The sequence below is a fragment of the Camelus dromedarius genome, chromosome 4 (genome assembly GCF_036321535.1).
Source record: "Camelus dromedarius isolate mCamDro1 chromosome 4, mCamDro1.pat, whole genome shotgun sequence".
NCBI lineage: Eukaryota > Metazoa > Chordata > Mammalia > Artiodactyla > Camelidae > Camelus > Camelus dromedarius.
The window spans coordinates 58,267,488-58,292,710 of NC_087439.1; the positions used below are offsets into that span (position 1 = coordinate 58,267,488).

General features: G+C 33.8%; 1 protein-coding gene across 4 annotated transcripts in view; it reads right to left on the reverse strand.

The window, feature by feature from the left end:
• Nucleotides 1-24,832, reverse strand: part of TFPI (tissue factor pathway inhibitor) — a 53,966-nt gene extending 29,134 nt beyond the window's left edge. For 2 of the 4 annotated variants that reach the window (XR_004136767.2, XM_031451772.2), the window contains exons 1-2: nucleotides 24,514-24,830; nucleotides 1,908-2,030 (exon numbers count right to left, since the gene is read on the reverse strand). Coding sequence is in view for 3 of the 4 variants with exons in the window: in XM_031451772.2 (XP_031307632.1) it covers nucleotides 1,908-2,028 (121 nt within the window). In the remaining variant the exon portion in view is untranslated. Of the gene's footprint in view, nucleotides 1-1,907; nucleotides 2,031-24,513 lie in introns of all 4 variants that reach the window. The other 2 variants (XM_010991781.3, XM_010991788.3) reach the window with 2 other exon arrangements.
• Between the last annotated feature and the right edge of the window lie 391 nt (nucleotides 24,833-25,223).

The window sequence follows — 25,223 nt, forward strand, 5'->3', positions numbered from 1 at the left end:
GTGCAGCCAGTCAGCTAAGTGGTGTTCAAGTCTAACTTTAAGATCAAATGTTTTCCTTCTCCAGCTGGGTTTGGTCTGGATTTATCCAGAGATTTTAAACTCTGGCTTAATTATAGGTGAGTTAATTCTGGTTCCTTGACTCAACAATGGCAGCAGCAACAACATCAGAAACCTGATTAACTGGCAAGCATTTTCTCAGCCTAAGGGAGGGAGCTTAGACTAGGTGAATATTGCGAACACTTGGACTTTTTTCCTCCTCCTGCTTGCCAAGATGAGATTGCCTGCTTTTTCCCTGTTGGGACTTACTTTAACCTCCACATGCCGTCTTTACCTAACCTCCAAAATATTAGAACTTCAGCCAACCCTTTTGAGAAATGAGCCAAGTGAGGGATTAGAGCTCATCTCATACATAGTGCCCAAATTTCTGTTTTCGAAAGATACATAACGGTTTTTACTGTATCAAGTAATGTTCCATCTTTAGGAAATTTTCCTAACAATATACATTTTTTTTCTGGTGGCATATAACAATAAGCCTCTAATTTTCACCCATTAGTAGGATGTGAGTGGCCCTTCTGATCCCAGAGAAGTTTGCTTCTTGTCCACTGGTCGGCCGGGGCAGATGTAAGCTGGGTCTGCCTGGGCAGGTGGACGTCAAGCTGTGAGTCCAGATCTTCAGATCTGTTCCCAATGTCTCATTCTTGGGTGCAGACTGAAGTGATGCAGCATGTACCACTTGGCCACTTCTCTGTGTCAAACTTTCCCATTGCCAAGCCTGATGGGTCCCCTTCTTTGCATCAACAGCAGCACCCTATGCCTGGCTCTATCAATTCATTTACTACATTATACTAAATAATCTGTCAACACTTCAGTCTCTGTGAAACCCTGTGAAACCAAGAGATTCTGGAGAACCTCGTCTCAGTCATCACTTCTTCCCTAGCACCAGCCAGAGTTTCAGGCACTTAAGATGTATTTATACAATCTTTATCAAAGGGAAGTACACTGAACAAAATCACTTTAAAGAGCTGTTAGAGATATGAACTAAAAATGTATGCAAATCTTTTTGTACATCATAAACATACATACAAATAGAAACTATCACTTTGTTCAGTCTCTCATTATTAACAATGCTTGAGATTTCTATCAATGTTTTCCTAATTTGCCACAAAATACTACTTTTAAGAAAGAAATAAATCTATAATAACAATCACTACACGCTCTTCTCCTTGTCCTATTGTTTTATTGTTATCGAGTTGACCCCTGAACATCATGGGTTTGAACTGTGTGGGTCCACTTACACACACTAGTAAATACTATGGTACTATGTGATCCACAGTTGGTTGAATCTGCAGGCAGAACCCCAGGCATAGGGGAATCGTGGATATAGAGGGCTGACTGTAAGTTATATATGGATTTTTGACAACACAGATTTTTGGTGTCCCTAACCCCGCACTGCTCAAAGGTCAACTGTAATTTATTTTTAGACGCAGAACTCTATGGGATTAGATCTCTTAGTGTCCTGCTTGACTAGATTCTCACATTAGACTCATCTGGAAAGTTCTTATTTGGGGAATAAGGGCAAAAAGGAGAGAATGGCTGAAACCTCAGATGTCTGCATTTTCCTTTTCCTTCTCATACTCTTCCCAGCAAAAGGGTAACAGCAAGGTTCACAGAGCATTGTTTCTACAGCATTTTGCTCCTTGCAATTTTCCAGAGATACTTCAGTATTTAATATAGAGGCTGCAAAAGAGAGATCTTTATTGCTAAATTGACCGTTTTTGGACCAAAGTTTTGGAAAAATGTTACTTCAATAAAAACTGATTCTCCTACAAGACGGAGAAAAATGTTAAGTATTTGGATTAAAATTGAGAGATATGACTAGCTTACAATGATGAATGCTAAGATTTTACCTGTGCTGTTTGTATGTTCTTCATCTTCCTCAGGGACAGCAGTAAGAGGGGCAGAGGCACAACTAAGCAGCAGGCATACAAAAGCCAAAAAAATCTGTTCTTTCTTCATTGTGTAATTCATCTCTGAAATATAGAACCCAGATATATCTAATAAATAAAGGGTTAATGTGGGATTATATATAGACTAGTAGGAATCTTGTGCACAGTTCCAAATGTAAATTTATATGACATTTAATGTGTATTCTCATACATATCTGCCCACAAATTCCACGAGTCAGATTTAAAACATGTATATGAAGCATTCAATATTGTAGACACACTACTTTCTGTGCATATATCTAATAATATCCAAGTACATAGGTCTTATTTCAATCTTAAAAATACAAATTAAAATGGCAATAACTGAAAGACATGGGTAAATGCTGATCAACATGACTAAGTATGTATTAAGAGCCATTTTCATACGCAATTCTATTTGCCACATCTTTCTCATAGCTGTTGTTTTTTGTGAGTCAGTACTAATAATATTTTAATTTTTCTTGCATTTTTCTATTATTTATTTAATACAACTTTGAATTTCTAATTTCTCCCCCTTTACTCCAATGTTTTAAAAAGAAACATATTTCCAAATTTTCATCTTTGTTTCCTTTAAAATGTATTTCTGTTTTCATAACTAATTTCCTAAACAGGTTTTCTTTGAGATTGCAAACCGAACTGTTGAAAAAGAAATGTCTAACATTCCAGCCAGTCCTTTACTCTAGTTCTTCTACCTCAACTTAGAGAGTTAACTGATTCAAGAATTTCAGTGATTTAAGTGATAAACCCACACATTTACACTCCATAGGAAACATTTTAGTAGGAAAGTGAAACTTTCTGTTTTAAAGTGATTTAAGGATTCATAGCAGAAAAATAATGGAAAAGCATATATACATTTTATCTTTAAGGCTATTTATCCTTTATATTCAACAGTAGAAGGAAATGTATATTGTTTACAAAGCAAGGGAAGAGAATAAGAAGGGAAGGCATGCGCACGTTCAGCTGCTGCTGCTGTCAGAATCAGGAAGGAGAGAGCAATCTTATCAGTAAACAGTCACAAATGCAAGAACAGATACTTCATCAAAAACAATTTAGAGAATTCTCTGATTATGTTTAGTAGATCACAGCTGCAATATACATCATTAAAGTGTAGCCTTATAATAAATAATAAAGTAATAAATGTCATTTTGCTTTAAGCTTCATTAAAATCACTAGTGAAATGTATAACCTATTTTCTCACAACACTTTGGAAATGTTAACACACTTTTGAATTTTAGTCATGCAGTTATATACTTTCTACATCATATCATAAACTATTTGAGTCCACAAATATATATGTATTTAAATGTATGCATAGATATACATATAAATGGTTGACCCCTGACCAATATGGGTTTGAACTGCAGGGTCCATTCATATATGAATTTTTTTCAATATAAATACTACAGTACTACATGATCCAAAGTTGCTTGAATCCTTGAGTGTCCAACTGCTGGTACAGAGGACCCAAGGATATGAAGGAATCGTGCCAAATCAAAATAGTATGCCTATTTCTATGGGCTAGGTTCGAACAGCTTGAGAACAGCACTGATAGTTTAAATTTGGAAGTGTCCCACTTTGGATGTATACGTTTGAAGTGGAGAGCTACAGGAGACTAGCACAGATTTGGTGGACCTTAAAATGTCAGGGGTCAGGGAATAGAAAAATGTAAAAACACTGCAAATCTTAATGTAAGTATATGATTTTAGGAGTGGAGTGGACAGATATAACTCCCAGGAGGAGGGGACTATTGCTTCCAGAAGAAAGGAAGGGTATTGGAAAGAAAAAAACTATGCATACACACTATAGCAAACCATAGCTAATTAACAGCAGATACAGAACTTGAATCCAAGTCAGCAGATTGCTAGTTCAGTGCTCTTCTCCACAAAGTTGCCTCTGAAAAGAGGCCAAAGCACCAAATAATTCAGTTTCCCAGTAGAAGACTGATCACTGAAAAAATAGTATGTCTTATTACAACACTCATAAAACTATAATTTGTGGAGATAAATTCAAGTGAACTAAGCTAATTATATATTATTGTAATTAATTTTTTAAATTTCAAAATGCACCATTAACATTGCAAAATCACAAACAAGAAAACAAACTCAAACTGAAGCAGTGCACTGATTATCTTCTTACACATCCTTGTACCTTTCTACACTCTACTGTCTTAAATAGCTGGCCCCATTAAAAATATGTACTCCTCAACCTGGTATTATACCCAAAAATTGATTCAAGAGAATTAAATGATCTAAATGTGAAAGATAAAACATTAATTCAGAAAAAAACAGGAGAATATATTCACGGTTAGGTTAGCAAGGATTTCTGAGTCAGGATACAGACAGCACCAATTAAAATAAAATATTGACAATTGGATTTCATTAAAATCAAGAACTTCTGTTCATCAAAGGGAGTACCATTAAGATATTGAAAAGACAAGTTGAGAGGAAGTATTTGAAATTCATATATCTCGAGATTACAATATTGAAAAAGTATAACAAACTACAAATAAATATCCTATTAAAAATGGATTAAAGAGTTAATAGACACTTTTCAAAAGGTTACATACATAGAGCCAATAAGCATATTAAAAGATGCATCACTATTCATCAATAAAATGCAAATTCGCACTATAGTGAGATACCTCAACTAAAATTAATAAAAACTGACAATACAAAGTGTTGTGGAGGATGTGGACTTCCAACATTGTTGGTGGGATAATACTATGGTCTAAACATTTGTTTTTCAACAAATCCTTTTGCAGAATTATAACTCCCAAACAGTGATGGTATTAGGAAGCAGGGCCTTTCAGAGGTCATGAGGGATGGGATTAGTGTTCTTATAAAAGAGATCCCACAGAGGTTCCTTGTCCCTTCCATCATGTAAGGACAGAGCGAGAAGGCACCAGTTATGAATGCAGAAGAGGGCCTTCACTCTTGCTAAATCCCCTTTAACTTCTAACATGTCATCAGAAGTTATTTAAGCAAGAACATATTATATGAATGTGTTGTGTCATGTCGTGTTAGTAACTAGTTGCACATAGCAAGATGTTTTAGACACTAAGGGAGATTTAAAAATCTAGAGAAAGCCTTAACCCTTACAGAATTTATACGCAACCAATTGAGTTAAATAAAAATGCAATGTTACGTGCCAAGATGAATTATGAGAATATCTTTGCATATACCAGGAACATAGTAGTGGAGAATAAATATATGCTAAATTATTTACCTTGAATAAAAACAGTATTTATACATTGGGGCAATAAACTAGAAATTCTAAACTCAGCTCTGCCACAACCCAAGTAACCTTTGGAAATAAATTTATGTTTCTGAACCTGATTCATAAAAGGCATGACTTTGGCTAGATTGTCCTTAATTTCCATTTCAGTTCTAAAAATTTATGCATTTGAACTAACACATTTTACTCACTTGCAGAATAACTTACAGTTATGTTGTATAACTTACATTTTCTATTAACTTCAATGATAATTTGCAGCATCAATTTTATTCCTTTAGGTCAAGGTGTGTTCTTACAATAGCATTTCAGCAGGATGTTATTATTTGTTACATTAAAAAGGTGTTCATAGGTTAATACATACTTATACCTGAGTTAAAAATTAATATTGGTTTCTCAACTGTAGAACTTTTAAAGAATCCTTAATATGGTAATGTGTGATAGTATCTTCTATTGGAGAATATAGTAACTGTATTTCCAAATTTATATGTCAAAGGACTATTTCTCATAAAATATTTTGGAAACTATCTAGAGAAATAACGTTATAGATAAGGAAAAGCCAGATTTTTCTGAGCCAGAGAAATATAAAAAAGCATAATGTGCTTTGTGCTTTAATAAAATCCAGCTTGTGTTGGAATGATGTTGAGTTGGAAAGATGTTGAAAGGGCAAAATTATAAGTAGAATTAACAGCTAGAATGTTGCAGATCAGATTGAAATTATGAACAGAGGGTTATCAGTGGAACTACCAAGAAAGGGGCAGGTGTGAGAGACGTTTTGAGTTAGTATTGATAAAACTGAATAATTGAGTAGATACAGGATATGAAGGACAAAGGATTCAAGTATATCCTGAATGAATTGTGTTAGTCATACAACTTGGTAAATTCATACTAGTACTAATTGGTGTACGTATTAGGCATGAATTATGTCAGGAGAGATATGAATCTGAGGTTATGTTTTCTAGGTGGACCAGTATAAGGGCAGGAGCTAGGAAAAGTTTTGCTGTATCATCATCACGATCATGAGGTAGGATCATTTTTTCACCAGGGGAAAGGGTGTCCAATAAGTCATTCCCAGTTCCCACTTTAACTTTATTTTCTGTCAGTCTTTTCTTTAATTACTTAGCTTTATGGATACTTCCTCCTAATCCTTTGGCTCCATTGAAACAGTTGATTCTTGATCAGACAATACTAATTCTAGGTTTAGTACTTTAAAATTGCTATTTCCTGTCCTGGGAACACTCTTCTACAAGATACAGGAATGACAATGTCCCTTCCTTTAGTCAGAACACTTGTCAGATATCCTGTCCTCCAAAAGATCATCTTTGAGCACCATATTTTAAAAGTAACAACCACCAGTTCCTCTGTTACTCTCTCTATATATAATGTGTATATGTATATATATGTATATATATATATAAAATATTTTATCTTGCTCTATGGCTTATCTCTTCAATTTTATACAAGTGTCTTTTGATGAGCACAAATTTTAATTTTACAGATTTGATTTTAAAAATATTTCAGTAGGTCTAAGTATATTCCCAGAGTTGTACAAATATCACCACAATCAATTTTAGAGCGTTTTCATTACGCTATAAGGTAACTCCCCATCCTTTAGCAGTCATCCCTCACCAACTTTCCCATGTCCACATCTGTAAGAAACAATTAATATAATTTCTGTTTCGACATATTACCTAATTGTAGACATTTCATAAAATGGAATAATACAATATATGGCCTTTTGTGTCTGGCTTCTTTCATTCAGCATAATATTTTCAAGGTTCACCCATGCTGTGGCATATATCAGTACTTAATTTCTTTTCATTGCTAAAAATATTCTATAGATATACCACCATTTATTTACCCATTCATTATTTAAAGAACATTTGTGCTGTTTCCACTTTTTGGATATTATGAATAATGTTGCTATAAACATTTGTACACAAGTTTTTGTGTGGACATATGTTTTTATTTCTTTTATATATTTACCTAAGAGTGGAATTATTGGATCATATGATAATTCTCTTTAGTCATCTGAGGAACTGCCAGACTGCTTTCCAAAAGCAGCTGCACCATTTTACATTTTTCTAAAAGTAATGTCTTGCTTTGTTTTCTGAATAGCACTTACTACTACTTATATATTTATTTGTATACTTATTCACTGTCTCCCTCACTAAAGCATTTTCCATTCTTGGCATTAACATTCACAATTCTGTGTTCAGTACCCCAAATAATAATGATATGATGAATAAGTGAGTTAATTAGGATAAACTTTGTGAATTAAAATTATGTTATAATATGGATCTTTAGATATATCCACAGTTTTATTTGTTTCTACCAACAGCACCGAAAACTAAGAGAGATTAGAAACAATGTGATGGAAAGCCATCTATTCATGCTCATTTTTATAATGTGTCTTCATGTATTGCTTATTCCACTTTTTTGTAAGTACGAAACATTTTAATTGAAAATTTTGTTTAAAAGAAATTTTTCAAAGAAAATGTAACACAAGTAGTGCAGATTTCATATTTATAAAATTTTGCTTAAGTGACAGATATTTTTCCAAATTGAAGTAGGAAAATAGGGTGATTGCGTAAATCAAATCAAAAGAGATAATACTAAATAAAGATATGCTTAGAAAAAAGGTAATTAGTGAAAGAAATGTATTATTTGTTGTTTCATGATTTATTTATGATATTAATATTCTTGAGATGGTACGTGAAAGAAAGGCAAGTTGTCTGTGTGGATCTAGGAAGTAAGGAGACAAAAAGAAAAAGAAAAAAGGAAGAACTTTGAGATTTTTCACTTGTTGAGGATATGAGCTCATCTATGAACTTCATATCAAATATAATCCCCTTAAAAAATCCTATCCTATATGAAATATTACACCTATGTTAAGAAAACTGGAGCACAGAAAGGGAGTATAATTTTTCCAGACAGAATGCTTTCTATTCCTATGTTGAAGTCTTAACCTCCAGTACCTCAGACCGTAACTGTATTTGGAGATAAGGCCTTTGAAGAGGTAATTAATGAGAAATGACGTCATTTGTGGTGGATTCTAATCCAGTATGACTGGTGTCTTTACCATATGATATCACTTATATGTAGAATCTAAAACAAAAGCCAAATTAACTTATTTACAAAACAGAAACAAACTTACAGACATAGAAAACAAACTTGGTTACTGGGGAGAAATCAACCCTGCTGACACCCTGATCTCAAACTCTGGCCTCCAGAACTGTGAGGAAATACCTTTCTGCTGTGTAAGCCGCCCAGTTTGTGGTCCTTTGTTACAGCAGCCCTAGTCAACCAGCACAGACCATAAAGCTTCAAACACCAGTGCTGTAACTTACTAATTATGTGAATTTGACAGTGTATTTATCCTCTCTTTATTTATAGAATGGGTATGTTACTAAAATGTACCTCACAGGATGTGAGGATTACATGGGAAAGAATTAGAATTAGAATGATGACTAATTCAATAAATGTTAGCTATTATAATTGTTGTAATTCTTGACATCATTTTGGGTGCACTGTAAAAATGGAAGCACAATATTCATGGAGCTTATTCTTTGTTTAGAATGTCATCTCAGGCTCCTTGAAAGTCTAAAAGATTGAAAACATAGCACTGATTTGGAAAGACTTTAGGGCCAAACTGGGAGACATTTTTGTTCTAATTTGGTTAGGTATGGGAAGTTTGCTGGACTCTAAGTTATAAGGTGAGGCAATACAGATCTTTATGTAAAGTGACTGTTTTTCTAAGAATCCAAGTCCATTGGAACTAGAAATATGTTGGCAATTTGACTTTGGTGACTGATACAGAACAACTCAAAGGAAATGGCAGTGGATGTTGGTGTGGATGAGAACCTGTGCCAAGATTCAAAAAGCAAAACGCTCACAGAGAATGGAAGAGACCAATAGTAGGCTGGAATGATACCACTAAATTTCTAGCACATCATTTTGGGAAAGACATGTAACAACATGTAGAAAGTATTGTTCCATCCTATCATAAGTTTTGCAGTAAACTCCTGTTATTTAATATCATCTTATAAATTTATCTGGAAAATTACATATTGTGTTTGCATATATATTATCAGCATGGTGCTTATACAATTTAAACTTTCTGGTTCAGATTTTCTTTATCACATATCATTGAACTTACTCTTTTTAAAAATTTTGCTATTAATCTCTAAGCTCATGGGTACTTTGCCATGTCTAAAAGAAAGATCTCAATTTTGACTGCTTATTTATCTGCAGTGTACCAGTGAAAGACAGGAGAGACAAAACCTGACAACCAGAAAGAGAAAAAATGTAACTTGAAAAATAATTCCAATTTTCTGCTCAGCAGTGGCTAATGTTGTTATCTTCTTGGTCAATTTTGCTAATCCCCAGGGAACTGCCCACTGAAACCTAACACCTGCTTTTATCTCTAACCTATGTATTTTTTTGGCTGCTTCTCATGTTGGGTGAGTTTGCAGCACTTTAATACCAAGGATAATGAATGAAGAAAGGAAACATTAGAATAAATCTATGGTGGAGGGAGCGAGATAAAAAAAATCTAATGGAGATTCTTACAGCTTTCTATTTTCCTTTTATGTTTTGAAGTTCATTTTTTATAAGTAGTATTTTCAACTGAAAATTCCAAAATATTCATAACAACTAGGATATGGAAATGAATTTTTGTTAAAAACAATTCTTACTGGAGTTACAACTTGTTCCTGAATAGAGAGTTACTGACCTTGTATATCTCAGTGAGAGGTTTGAGAGCCAGATTTTTCTCAGGAAAAGAGTGTTTTCTAAATAAATACATTGTGGAAATGCAAATGTTTGGGCAGTTTCCCAAGAGAGATTTAAGGCTGTGTAACTGCACATTTGCCACATACCAAATTCTAACAAGTCAGTACAGAGTCTTCTTTATCTATTAACTACCTCCCTGGATCCCAAATTCCTCAGACTTAGAGTCATCACTATAAGCATTATTTTGGCATCAGGGTTATTTATCTATGACATGTGATTAAAATTAAGATCAAATTTCATGAGGCTCTGGCTGTATGGTGTAAACACCACGTTTATTTTAAGCATGATAATAGAAATGCAATGATATATCATTATAAAATGTTTGTATTTTGTAATGATTTATTATTTTTTGAAGTGGTTTCTTATCTATTAGGTTACCGCATCTTGATAATAATGCTGTGTAGCCAATGGGGCAGGTATATTGAATTTATGATACATGATTTATTTTCCAACGTCATAGGCCTAGATGACTAGACTAGTAAGTGACAGAGGCAGGGCAGGATCCTATAGCACCCTTCGTGTAAACAAGATTTGTGAAATAGAGACCAAATCTAATTTAGGAAAGTGTATTAATCACTAAATCTTTCTATACTTCTCTTTGAAATATTACCTTTATTGTGACTTGAAGAAGATGATTACGTAACATCACCAAAGGAACTACAGGATAAAAGTTGATTTCTCAAAAAAATTGATTTCTGTGATTTACTAATCCTACAAGTATGATTAATTGATCTACATAAGTTTTTACTGTGATCATTATTGTAATTTTTGATTTAGTAAGTTGCCTAAATGTTTTCTATTCCTGGCTTTAACTTTATACTTCGTTAGTGATTATACTTATTACTGTGTAAATATTCCCACATCACTCTATCTATGTATATGGGTAGTTGGTTTTTGGCCCAAGCCTTAGCAAGCCATACTGGCAAAGGGCATGGGCCATAAGCCTTAGAAAACCTTGGATGTTTGCCCCTCACACCCGGGGAAAGGACACCAAAGTTCACCCAGCAGTGAAGGCCTAAATAAATAGATTAGAACAAGCCAATACAAGGGGACATCTAAAAGAGGTATTTGAAAAATCTGTTTTAAGTATCATATTTTCTCTTTTTTCCCAAACTTAAGAAGAAATAGATACCACGTATACACTCATTTAAAAAAATCTGGCTAAAGACCAGAATTGAAAAGAACACATTCCTATTTTATTTAGGCCCCATTTCAAACCTGTAATTAGAGTCAGCTGTGGAATTATCTGGGATTAATTTTTGTGTTGTAGATTAGGTCTTTGTTCAGATTTTCTCCCTGGATGCCTGCTTCTCAGCCACTTTTTTTTTTTAACCATGGGTTGTTAAATTACATTTTGTCACTTTAATAATAATAAATCATAATGTGAATAGCAGTTTCCAATAATGAGTCTTAATTATTATTTTTTTCTTATTTATACTTCACACTTACCCTAAGAGGATATTAATTTATCCTCAGTTGATACAGAAAATAAAGTAGTAAAATAAAATAGAAAATAAAAATGATAAATTTTTCTAAGAAAACAGCTTGTAAGTGGTTGTATAGATATACCTAATTCTAAAGCAAATGCCTTTGGCATTGCTTTATCCTGTCAGATTAAAAAGTATTTTTTGTAAAATAAAATTTAAATATTAGTAAAAATTACATTTACAAATTCATCTGTGAATTAAATAGTGTGATTTGTTGTAATAAAGATGGTAAGTAAAGATTTGAGAAAGACACTACAGATTTGACTATAACAGTCATCATCTTACAGTGGAATCATGTTCCAAACCATGTTGGCAGGATAAGGTTTTTGGAACTCTGAGCACACAATATTATAAATGAAGTTTATGTTGATAGGCCAGCTGGTAAAAAAATGAATAAAAGAGCCTCAACGGTTAAGATAGGCAATCTTCAGTGACCTAGTCCAGGTTTGAGGTCAGGCAAGAATGCTTAATCAGACCTAGTTAGAAGGTGGTTTTTCTTTGACATCACTTCAAACCAGTCAACAAGACTTGAAATGGATTTTTGTTAGGTAAGGATACAATTGATTTTGCAGATAAAGCTCACAGGAGCTGTCTTAGTCTACTAGGGCTGCCATAAGAAAATACCACAAACTGGATATCTTAAACAACAGAACAAGTTTCTCGCCGTTCTGGAGGCTGGAAAATCTAAGGCCAAGGTGTTGGCAGATTTAGGCTCCTGGTGAGAGCTCTCTTCTTGGCTTGCAGATACCACCTTTCCTCTGCGTCCTCACATGGCCCTCCCTCTGTGTGCGCATACAGAGAGAGAAGGAGCTCTCTCTTCCTCTTCTTATAAGGCTACCAATCCCATCAGATCAGGAGACCACCCTTATGATCTCATTTAACATTAATTATCTCCTAAAAGTCCGATATCCAAATACAGTCATTTTGGGGGTTACAGCTTCAACATACAAATGTAAGGAGCAGGGACAATTTAGTCCATAGCAGGACCCCTCCTCATTTCTTAAGAAAATGATTCTAAACTTGTAAACTGGTAGTAAATTGGCTAGTAAATTGGTTTCAGAAGTGAGGGCCACATCTCTTTTGTCATTAGGCCGTGGGAGGAGATACATCAGCCCTTGAGCCTACTTTTTAATGTGTAAGCAAATTCTTTACTTCCTGAACAGCTACAGACTTCCATGTCCTAGTTCTTTTTGCATTATCAAGCTTGAGATGGGACAGGCCATGGCCTACCACATTCCTATAGGAAATGTAGAAATCATGTATATAAGAAGGACGCTTGGTATCCAGTTCTTCCAAATTAGGTATTTTTGTAGGGCTTTTACTGTTGTTATTTACTAAGAGGGGACATGTGTTCTAAGAAAATAATTCTCTATAACCTCTTCTGGGAAGAAAGTATCTTTTAAAGTTCACAATAAGAAGGAAAGACTCGGCATTCATTCAACCGTAATTGCAAATCATATGTTCCAAAGCAGAAAGTACTGCCCTGTATGTTAGTTCTTGTAACTTGAAATTGGAGGATAATTTTCATTCACTTACTTTCGTGGGCTAACTATGAAATTACTGAGAAATTTTATTTTAAGATTAGATTTTTCATAATTTTGCATAATCAAGTTTATTAAAACAAAATCCTAAGGGCCTGAAAGCTAAGTATATAACATTTGCCACAAGATTTTAGGAAAATGAGAAGTCAGGGCAGTGAGGAAATTCTGGGGTAAATCCCTTCTCTCAGGGCCCTCCTCACCTCCACCTCTGGAATCGTGCTCTGACTCAGTCTCATAAATGCTATGGATATACTGGTTCTGTATCAAATCTCTGCTCAAATGGTGTCTTCTCAGAATCCTGTCTTGAACACCTCACACAAAATCGCTCCATGATTGTGTTCAATTTTGTCTCATGTTTTTTTTTTTAAATCACTGCATCTATCCCTATGTAACACATTATATATTTGCTTACTGTCTGTTTTGAAGCACTGAAGTATTTTGAAGTTTGAAGTATTTGTGAGATGTTCATTGGAGCTATGAAATAAGAGGCTTAATACGTAGATGTGGACCTCAGGGTAGACATCTCTGATAGAGACAGAAATGTGAGAATATATAAACGATAATTACTTCTGTGGAATGGAGGATGATTTGTTTAAAAGTACTTACTTAGCATTCGATATGAAGCAGGTAGTATTCTAAGTGCTTTTACAAATGTTAATTCATATAATCCTCATAGTGACTCTATGAGGTGAATGTGAAAACTGGAAAGGGACACCCTGGAAGTGAACTCTGGAGAACAAGAATAAGAGAAATAGGTCTAAGAAGATGAATAAGAAATAGCCAGGAAAGCAGAAGAAACCTGGGAGGCTGTAGTGACGCAGACGCTAAGGAAGTCAATCCTTCATAAAATTGTCACACGTTTACAATGTCTAGCGCACAGAGGGTTCAACTGAGGCAAGAGCCAAAAAAAAAAAAAAATGCATTGTGTTTAGTGACAATGGCATTGTTAATACCTTTGCAAAACTGCAAAAGAAAATTTGGTACAGTGTTGGGGGCAGCAGCTGGTGACCTGAGGAAGGAATTGGAACAAAGGCTGTGAAAACAGCAATTAAGGATACCGTTTCATAATCTAAGCTGAAAAGTGAGAGAGGGGAAACGTTTGGTTAAAACATAGTTTAATACATTTCTGCCATTAGAGAGGAAGAGACAAAGCTAAAACAAAAATAAAATAAATAGAGGCTGAGTCCTAGACACAAGTGAAGAGGGTCTAACTCTGGCCTGGAAAAGAGTATCTTTCGTTACAATGGGAGTTCTCTGACGGTGGGGGAATAGGATACATTTTCAGGTGTGTGTGTGAGCATATATTTTGTGATGGAGTTGTTCAGGAGCAGAGAGAAAACTGAGATTTTCTTGTAATTCAATTTTCTAAGTGAAGAAACAGTTGAGATTTTCTGTTCAAAATGTCAAGAATTAGTGGACTTTTAGAAGGTTTTAAAAGGATTTGCCATTTTCTCTAGGTAAAATAAAATGGGGTATTAAAAATGTTAAAGGATTTCTGGGCTGCTGGAATCCTAAACTTTAAATACATAGTAGTTTAAGTCTTCAAAATTCAGTGCCCCATCCCTCCAGATTTAGAAATTAAACTTTTGAAGGATTCACAGTTGGATTTTATCAATTGGAGACAGATAAAGGACAAAAAAGGCAGGGCTTTGAAGAGTATTGGCAAGAGGAAGTATGTAAGTGGTTTATTATTTAATCATCAACTAATAATTTTTCCTAGATGTGTACATTCTTTGTTAAAAAATGTAAATGATACTTTAAGGTGGTTATTATCACACCTGGGAATTTAAAAATATGAAAGTGACTAAATGCACATTCATGTTCACTTTAGCATAGAAAATAACATAATATTTTTTAAACAATGTAGGCATGCAACTTGATGACAATTATTAGAATAGGCAGTACCTCCATCCATCAGATGTAATATTACACAAAGCTAAATTGGTAATGACGATGACTAGAAGATAAAGTGAGGATCAATCATGGTAATATGAATTTTAAAAGCTGTATGCAAAAATATATGTATACTTTAAGATGAACTAAGCAAAAATTGATGTTTATGCAGAAAATACGCTTTACTAAGGGAAAATACATCAGGTCAGTGAGATTATGGATGAAATTTTCTTTTTTTTCCAACTTTTTAAAATGTTGTTTCAGTCATGTAATTTGCTTATGCAACAACCATTCTCTGCCACACTTTGTTGAGAGCAGGTGAGCTAAACATGTTCATAAGTGCAGCTCTCAGGGAAGGACAGCCTAATGCCCACCTAAGGAATAAATTTATAAAAATAATCCCTTCATTAATCCACATTAATCATGATGATTCCATTTCCCTTACAGTAATTGATTTAGAAATTTCAATATGATAACTCTCTGACCAATTGGATGAGAGAGGAAGTATGCTATCTTCCAGGGGTGGGATGGGGTACTTTTGACAAAGATCCTTGTTCTAAATGAAGCTACATGGGAAGGGTCACGTGATGTTTCCTTCCACTTGTTTTGTCTGTATGTGATTCCTGTGACTGAAGCATCCATCCTGGGGAGAACTACCCCAAGATTAAGACAACCTGCTTTTAATAATAAAGTAAGACGATGGAAAGAACTTGGATCTGTGTTGAATTAACAAATCTTGAAACATCCTCTGTACTTTGTATAATGTGAGCTAGTAAATGGCCTCATTTTTAAGCTACATATGCATGGATTTTTCCTTCTAGCAACCAAACGTAACCTGACAGCAATTTTGCTTTTTTTGCTTTCACTAACTGACTATTAACCACTTTTTTGGCGCTTTTCATTGGAGGATGCTTGTAGGATGGGAAAATAATATCATCACTGTAAAGCTCAAGTCAGAATCCCCTTTTCTTATCATTAAAATTATTTTTCTATTAAAATAATGCCTGATATTCTGCTATGAAACAAATATTCAGATTCTATTTTAAAAATATAACCAGACTAATGCTAAAATGTGGGAAACAATGAAGCAAAACATTCTGAACCTAGTAAGTAAATTAATATGAGAAAAATAATAAAACTAAACCACAACAACAACAGAAAACAAGCCTCCCCAAATAGTTGCAGACTATTGACTCTAATCATGTTTACTAAAGGACTGACCAATCCTCTAGGAAAAGTCTGTTGGATTTGGCCCTTGTTACAGGAAGTCATATTTCTGGAGAATTGCTTAATGTGGAATTCTTTAATGTTAGCTAATAGGCCAAATCACAACATTTCTCTGTATTTTCTGCCTGGGAACAAGCATGGTGACAATTTCACAGATAAAAAAGTTTGTTACTCTACCTCTTTTAGATATAGAAGTAGTTGTTAGCTATGATTTTATAAAGTAGGAAAGTTTCCTCTAGGAATGATACATTAAAAGCTGTTCACTATGTAGGTTTGATCTCTTGTCATTCATAATATGAGAGATAAAACTTAAAAAAAATACCCTAGAAAAGAAATAGCAATGCCACAGGAAAAAAGTGAGTATCTTCAGTTACAATCAAGCATACAACATGTGTTAACTAACTTTATTTTAAAAATTAAAAAAACAGAAATGAAGGACAAGATCAAAGAATTATATACTGCTAGAGATAAAAGAAACTACAGGGATAAGTATCTGGAATATCCTGGGGTTTTTAATGAGTAAATTGAAGCCCAGAGCTAATTTTATCCCCCAAAGTCTTATATCTGCATAATGGCAGAGCTTCACCTCAAGCATAGAAATTGTGACCATCTCAAAAAAGGGCAACTGCAAGCCTAAGAAAGAACCAGTTATTCTTACAAAAATCTTCCTCTTTTTTTTTTGGTAAAGTGAATTTCAGATTATTTACAATCTCTAGGAATTAGCAATTTCTCAATTCATAAGTAGGGGATTTTTATTCTCTGGTTTGGGCCAAACTTCTATAAGTAAAATAAGAGCGATAGAGTAAATAATTAGAAAGTTAAGAATATGTAAATACGTAAAAATATTACTGAAAATTAGTAAGTAAAATCTGAAAAGACTAATGTATATTTTTTACTAATAAAAATACAATGAACAAAGGAAAATAAAGTATAAATACATAATAAAGGAAATAATAACAAAGATTCTTCCTCCTTAGAGTTGCCCATAACTACTAAAACTCTTAGAAAATAATATGTAGAAATATTTTGTCTAGATATTATAGTTAAATTCATAAGACATTTTGCCAAAAGAAGGTAGCATTCATTTCTTTGAATGAGTTCACCTTTCTTCATCACAGTGACTCTTATTTTTCATCTGATCCAGTTTGTTTAACAGCAAAGCTCTTCATAGTATGCTCTTTTCATTTCTTTCCTCTAAGTGGGAAAATAAATAACTAAATAACTAAGTAAAAAGTTGGTACTACATGTCTAAACCAAAATGGAGATTTCTGCTCAACTACTGAAGCCAGTAGCACCAAATGAAAGGAAATAAAAAATAATGCAAATAAGTAAATAAATACAATAAATAAATAATACAGTGAGTGGAAAAAGAAAAGGATTGACTATATTAACGTCTTTCTCTATCATCGTTACTGTCCATATTAAGAAATAAATGATATAGAAAGACCTACGGCTGATTCTGGTTTTTATGCTGTTTGTATCTGCTCTTCTAGGTACCCATTATTTAGTAAGATAAGAAAATGGTATTTCAGAACCATGGTTTCTCTAGTTATATGTCTATCAATCAATCTCTCTCTTTTGATTATACAATTAATTTATTAATTCTAATTAATCTATTAATTAATATTGAATGTGACGTCTTAGGCAGGAGGTATATGTATTTTTGGAAAGACAGAAAGATAGTTGAGACTTTCCTAACAGGGTTCTAATTAGAACCTTGATTCACAGCTTCTGTAGTTCAGGTTGATAACACCTTTTTTTTAAGGATCAATAGCTAAAGTAAGGTTTATTTCCTCATTTCCCCTCAAAGTCTGTTGCTATCTTAGATTTTGTCTCTGGTCAAACATATTGGAGAATTCTCAACTTTCTGCTTTTTATAGTTGTAGTATGAGAGAAGGAGAGCAAAATGTTAGCCCATGTACAGGACATTCTCACAAAATATTCCTATACTATCACTTCCTTGAGGGAAAGAGAAGCAAAATTTATACTCAGTATACCTGAGACTAGATATTTAGGACATACTTGGTTTCAGATAAATGATCAGGTAACTTTCTTTCTGACTTTAAAGGTGTTATGATTCCAAATATTAGCTAAAGTTTTTTTAACCTTTAAGTACAATAAACATAATGAACCCATAATAATCAATTTTCTCCCTTCTCAGTGAGAGTAATTCTGCAGATGAAATAAATCCTAATGTGAAAAATCCAGGAATTTCTGATTGTGCTCTAGTGAAAAGTAACTGAGCTTAGTTCAAGATTGGAACTGCAGCTGTTGGTGACTACATGCATGTATTTAAATGACAGTCTGAGTTCAACCTTCTGAATCATCTTTGCAAAGGAACACGGGGCCTCAGGCAGCTGAGTCATGGTCTTCCAGGAACCATCAACTTGTTGATCTTCAGCCACTTCCATTCAGAATTTAAAATGTCAGACCCGTGAAAGAGTGAACTAAGGGCTCAGAGAATGACAGGAAATTGGTATCACTTACTTTTTTTACTCACAGCGTCCAATAAATAGTTCTGTTTTTCTCTTGGTTCCTCACATTGAATGCTCATTATTTTACATTTTTATAATAACTGGCTAGTTTCTCCAAATTGCCATTCCTTTTTCTCCTATCCAAATTCTACCTAACACATAATCATATAATCAGGAATTGGAGAGCATATTCTTATTAAATGCCCTACTTAATTCCCCTTAATGTAATTTTCTGAGAATGAAAACCAGAGTTTTGATCTTTTGCAGTTTATTTCAAATCCTAATAATTAGATTAATTTAGAAATGGTTAAAATGATCACACTGTATACTTTTTGTATCTTGCAAAAGATCTAATATATAAAAACATATAGTTAACGCTCAGCTTGCAGATATTAAAAATTGAATCTGCTAATTGAAGTGTAATGATAGAACTGAAGGTCTTAAATGATTTAATCTCTTTCTAGGCTTCTCAAAAAGATCTTTTCTCGAAGATTTCTTATCCATAGGATAACTTATTCATCCCTCCCCCACCCCTACCCCTCCTAAGTTAAGTTCTGCCTTTCAAATCTTTAGCGTGCTTTTTGAAGGATGTTACTTGATACTCTTTTTGATCTTGCTTTCCTTAGATATTTAATCATCTCTCAAATACATCTTTCATGGTGAAGTATGAGCTATAGATTATGAGATTCTCTCTACAGATTGTCTTCTAAAGTGCAGTACATGCATGCCCAGATATCTCTTCGCACACACTTTTGAGGAACATCCATGAATTCCCACTCACTCATGCCTTTTCACATGAGGCTTCCAGTACCTATTAGGAAGGACAGATGGTCTTTCTTTGATCTCCAAATAAGGAGATGATAATATAGAATGCAGGTAAGTGATGGTGGGGAGAGTAATGTTGACATAGTAGTGATAGGATAAACACTGGAGCCTTTTACTTTGCTAAGGGCTGTAGTTAATAAATGCAAGTTAAAATGGCTTTAAAGGAGTTTCATCCAGTGGTGACCAAAAAAAAAACTCTTGCCGCGTGAATTGAACCTAATCTAAATTCTCCCTACTTAAACATTTTTCTTCCATTGGCACATTCTTCAACTATTTAGGAGAAAAACGTACAAAAAGATGTTAATCCTGGGAAGTCTGGAAGTTGAATAAAATGATTGGCATTGAAAGGAGGGCCTGAGTGTTTCTAAGAGAAATTGCTTATCTCATAATTTTCTGATAACTTGCATTAGTGCCAGGATGTGGATGTCATACCCATTTCCTTACTGTGTTACCTGCTTCCTTTCCTCATAGACTGAATACGTTAAAGGAGAGCAAAACCATAGAACTCAAATAAGATGCATAGAAACTTGAATAATTTACTTATTATTATACTTATGTACACTCTTACATAAGTATAAAAACAAATTCTAATGCTACATATACATTTTGTCTATAATGCTTGTCATTTGGGACTATCTATTTACCTCAACTGGTATATATAATTAAGCAGGAAACACCTGAAACTAAGCTTCCTTTCATAAAAAGAGAAAGTTTTAATTTGTGCTGTCAATGAACATTCTGAGCTGTCAACAGAAGTATCCAGGAAGCAGGGAAGGAAAGATAATTATGAGAAACTGTGATAAGAAATTATCAGGAAAGGCAATCTTTAATTCGTTGTAAAACTCTGGAGGCTTTAGGTAAACAACACTCAGCACTCAAGAGTTTTGGAAATGCCTGCTCAAGTGACAACTTGATTGGTTTTAACCTTGTAGAATTCATTTGTCATCTAAAATAAAAGAGAGTAAAATATTAGCTGCCCAACAGCTACTGTTATCAGAAAAACATAATGAATCAAGCTGCTTATCTGAGATGAAATAATTATTTTGCAGAAATAGTGAATTTAAGTTTTTCATTTATAAACATGTAAATGTATTTACTTATCTAGCATAATTGCTGAGATACAGCAGGCAAAAAATGTTTTATCTTATCCAGGACTATGAATGAATTACAGTGTATATGCCCTTAAAATTTTCCTTTCTACTTAAGTTTATTTTTATTTTTTAGGATATCATTAAAATATAATTTTAAAAAAATAGCTCTTCCACTTCCAGCCACAATAGATTAACATTGGATTTATCCTCCCACCTGAAACAGCTTAAAAAATAAAACAGTCAAAATATAGGAAATGATGGTTTTCAGCTAATTAAGTATTGGCCAGTGAAAAGCAGAGATCCCACAACTATGAGTAACATGATTCAGCCCTATATTCCGATTTGCTCCAGCACACTGACTAAAGGGAGTTTCCGCACTGAAATTCAGGAAGGGGGATTCTGGGATTGCCTGGTGATCTCCCTGAGTTTAGGAGACAAAGTACATTGTCTGGAGAGGCCAAGGCATCTGGAATATGCAGGGTAGAGAAACAGAGAGTAGAGAGCTATGCAGAAGTAGAGATCAGAAATCTTTGGATGATCCTCAACTCTTCAGCTTAATATTGATCAGTGCATGCATGAAGGAAAAATACTCAAGTTTGGGTAAAGAACCACCTCAAAGGACTAGAAGGGGTAACACTTACAACACATATAAAGCTGTGAATATTTCTTGTCCCAGTAGAGTCATCAGAATGTTTTCTCCTCAGTACTGGTGAAAAATTAACCATAGAATAAATATTTCTCTGATTTTGCCTAGCAAAGCTTGACAGTGAGATAACAAAATACTAAATTGCTTCCAAGTAATTAAACTACATTCTAGAATAGGGTTCAAGATTATTTATAGGAATGCATCCCAGAAGGAAAATTCATAATATCAGGCATTCAAATAAAAATTACAAGGTGTATAATTTTAACTGCATTCATATGTGCAAGAAGCTAGAGAAAGTATTGAGTGTATTAAACAGGGAAAGAAGATAGAGACTCAAATTGAATTTCTAGAGATGAAAACAACAATATTTGAGATTAAATATACACTAAATGGGATATAAACAGATTAGACATAGAAGAAAAGATAAGTAAAGACATGATGATAGAAATTATATAAACTGAAAACAGAAAAAACCCAAAATACTACTATTTTTCTTTTACTATTTTTGATTGTGGTAAAATAAATATATCATGAAATTTGCAATTTTAACCATTTTTAAGTGTACAACTCAGTGGCACTAATTACATTCACATTAGTGTGCAATCATCACTACTATCTATTTCCAGACTTTTTCATTACCTTGAACAGAAACTCTGTATCCATTAAGCAATAGCTCAACATTCATCCCTTCCTCCAGACTCTAGTAAACTGTATTCAACTTTCTTTCTTTATGAATCTGCCTATTCTAGATATTCCAGAAGAGTGAAATTATACACTATTTGTTCTTTTGTGCATGGCTTATTTCACTTGGCATGTTTTCAAATTTATTCATGTAGCTTGAATCAGAAATTCATTTTATAGTCATGTATATTTGAAATCAGTTGCACATAAAAGAGTAAGAGTAGGCATATGATATTTTGATATAATCCTTTTGATTCATTTTCTGGGATACTCTGAAGTTTCTTCATAGATGAACTTAAAAAAATGTTACCAAAATTTTGCAATAAACACTATTATTCTAGAGATTAACCCAATTTCTGAGATTTATTCCATTCCTAAAGCCTTGCAAAACGAAGAATGAGGTAATGCTAAGAGATGGATTATTGCAAGATTCAAGGATGGGGTAGATGTTGATAAGAATCATGACTAGAAGAGATAGAATGAGGTTGGCAGCAGGATGGTGGTGGCACTGAGGGTGTGGTACAGTCAAAGGCACACTATACTTGGTAAAAAAACTTTTTATCAGGGCTATACTGATGATAACTTTCACATTCCTGATGTTGAAATAGCCTAATCAAAAACATGTAATATTTATTCAGTCTAGAAAGAATGCTACCATCACACTTCAGTTGGGGAATTCTTTACAGAAAGTCAGTGTCTCCCCAGGGACATGTACCAGATGGAACAACTGAGAGAGAAATATCGCAACACTGGGATTTCTACCATGAACCATGATGTCCTTTTACCCTTTTGTTTTTAAAATAATTTAAAAATGTGGTTGTTCCAACTAAGAAGGAATATAGAATTCCAAAGGAAGGCCTGAAGAGAGGTGAACATAGCAGATTTGATATGCATTCAGTGCTTTTTTGTTATTGGTTTTGGAAAGAAGAAAAGTGGAAATGACTAGATTGCCCTCATCCTATTGGTAGTTGCTGGTTCTACCTGCTACCTGGCACCTGCCACTTGGAGAAGTGAAGACAGGAAGAGAAGGGTAATGGGAAAACTGGGCTCCTGGAAATGATACCTCACACCAAGAAAGCAATTATTGAGGATCTCAGAAACCCAAGAGAGATGATCTAGCATTAGAATTTTAAAAAACAAAGACAAAAAACAAAACCCAAAAACTCTCTGGGGTAACTTGCACCCCTTCTTCACTTTGGTGAGACTTACTATCCAGAAACAAGGACTTCAAGAGTCACTCCATATCTTGAATTCAGATTTCTCCCAATGCACATTATAATAACCAGAAATAATTACAGTATTGGTAGATCTCTACCAAAACATATAATGCATTTAAAAATATTTTTAAAAAGACAATTCTGCAAATCAAATTCCCTGAGCTAAATGTTTTAGATGGTATACAAAAAAAGGTGGCTGGAGATAGCCTTTATTGAGAATTTTCATTTTTAAAGAGATTATTTACACTTTAAGGATTAGGTAAGACATAGATAATATAGCTTGAAATAATCATGCACTAGAATGATGAATATAAAACAATCCTAAAAGTGTTTTATGAAAGGATCTTACCAGGTTAAAAAACTTTGCAGTATCTCAAAATTGACAAAACTTCCTCTCTGACGTAAATATTATGCTTTTACACATAAAATATGACTTTCTGGGCTGTATGTTTCCTGCCTGGGTTCTGCCCTTTGTGTTTATGTTATCACAGTTATACAAAGTCATCTTGTGACTAATTTCCAGAGCACTGAGTCACAGTGTGGCTATTGCTTATCTTCTCTTTTTTTTCTGCACGACACTGCTCTTAGCTCTCATTTTTTTGTAATGCTCTTATTCCAATGAGCTCTTTCCAGAGTTATATAATTTTTTGTCTCATTATAGTTTTGTGGTTGTGTACTTGTATATTTTGTGGTTTCCTTTACTATCAGAAGTTAAATTTAATATTGTTTTATAAGCAACAAGAACATGACAGTACATCATATAGATATGTAATCTATTGCTTTAATTTATGTAATTGTACCACATATAATATAATCCTATCTATTCTTATTTAAGTTATCTCAAAATATGAACTTTTGTCTTTGTAGAATTGTAAAATATTTCCTTAGAGAAATTAGCTAATGCTGGCATGAAATATTTAATTTAGATGATAAGAATTCTCATGGTTATACCTCATTTTAAATATCACCAATTAATGACAATGAAAGATGTTTCTTTAAACAGAACTCTGCCAGATGGCCTCTTTATTTTATTTCTTTATATGTTACTAAATAATATTTAAACGTAAAAATATTCTTTAGAAAATTCCAATTAAAGACATAATTAGTAAAGAATTGCCGCAACAAGCATAAAATTATAAAGAAGGCTATATCTCACCAACTTAAAAAAGAAATGTTCATGATCTTAAAAGCATAAGCATATATTGCATATATATTTGCCTAAGAACCAAATGCAAAGTGCTGAGATCTAATTTTGCATTGCAATATGAGTTTGTTTACAGAGAAGGGTGGAATTTCATTGTAGGGTACAGACAATGGTTCTCTCCTGCAAGTCTTTGCCTCTCAGTACCCTGCTTTTCACCCAAGAAAAAGAAATAAAGGTTATTTCTCGTGGGCTAGAAAGTATATTGCCAAGTACTCACGAGTAAAATCTCTGAAGAAAGTTCTTGGAAAGATTTTTTTCAAAGCGGAGTTGAAGTCATTTTGTGTTCCCTTCCAGGCATTGAAGAGAGGATTTATCTTTTCTACTTCTTCTTTTAAACAGATCAAGAAACTGGAGAATGGAGAATAATGAAAGAAATGCAATCTGATCCTGCCAGCGGTGAAAGGGCGAGGTAAGAATTTGACGTTTATCCAGCCCAAAGTCGCTCTGTCTGTTGGAGCAAAGAGGAGCCTCAGAGCCGGTTTCAGAGATCACTGGCAGTTGGGAATAGCCAGGCTTCCTGTTTAGGTCACTCCAACTCTTTTTAGGCTAATTTTGCCAAACTCTTCAAAAGCCTTTTCTGTTATGGAGGAAACAGACAAAGGAATCAGCTTACACTAAGATTTCAAAATTACTATTCCTTTTTCTTTCCAGGATTCTTTTTGTAATCAGTTACAAAAAACACACTTTTTCCCCAGAGCTACATATTTTTTAAACATTATATTTTTGTCATTACATTGTTAGTTAATTAAATGACCCCTTTTTGCAGTTTATTTTCTTATCCTCTTCAAATTATTTCATCTGTATTGTCACTGTATTTATGAAAAAAATTTGAGTGCTATTGAAATTTCCTCTGCTTAGAGAGGAAATATAAATTATTGCCTGTTGCAGAATGTCAGGCTGTGAACCCTGCCTCAACTACTTGCTAGC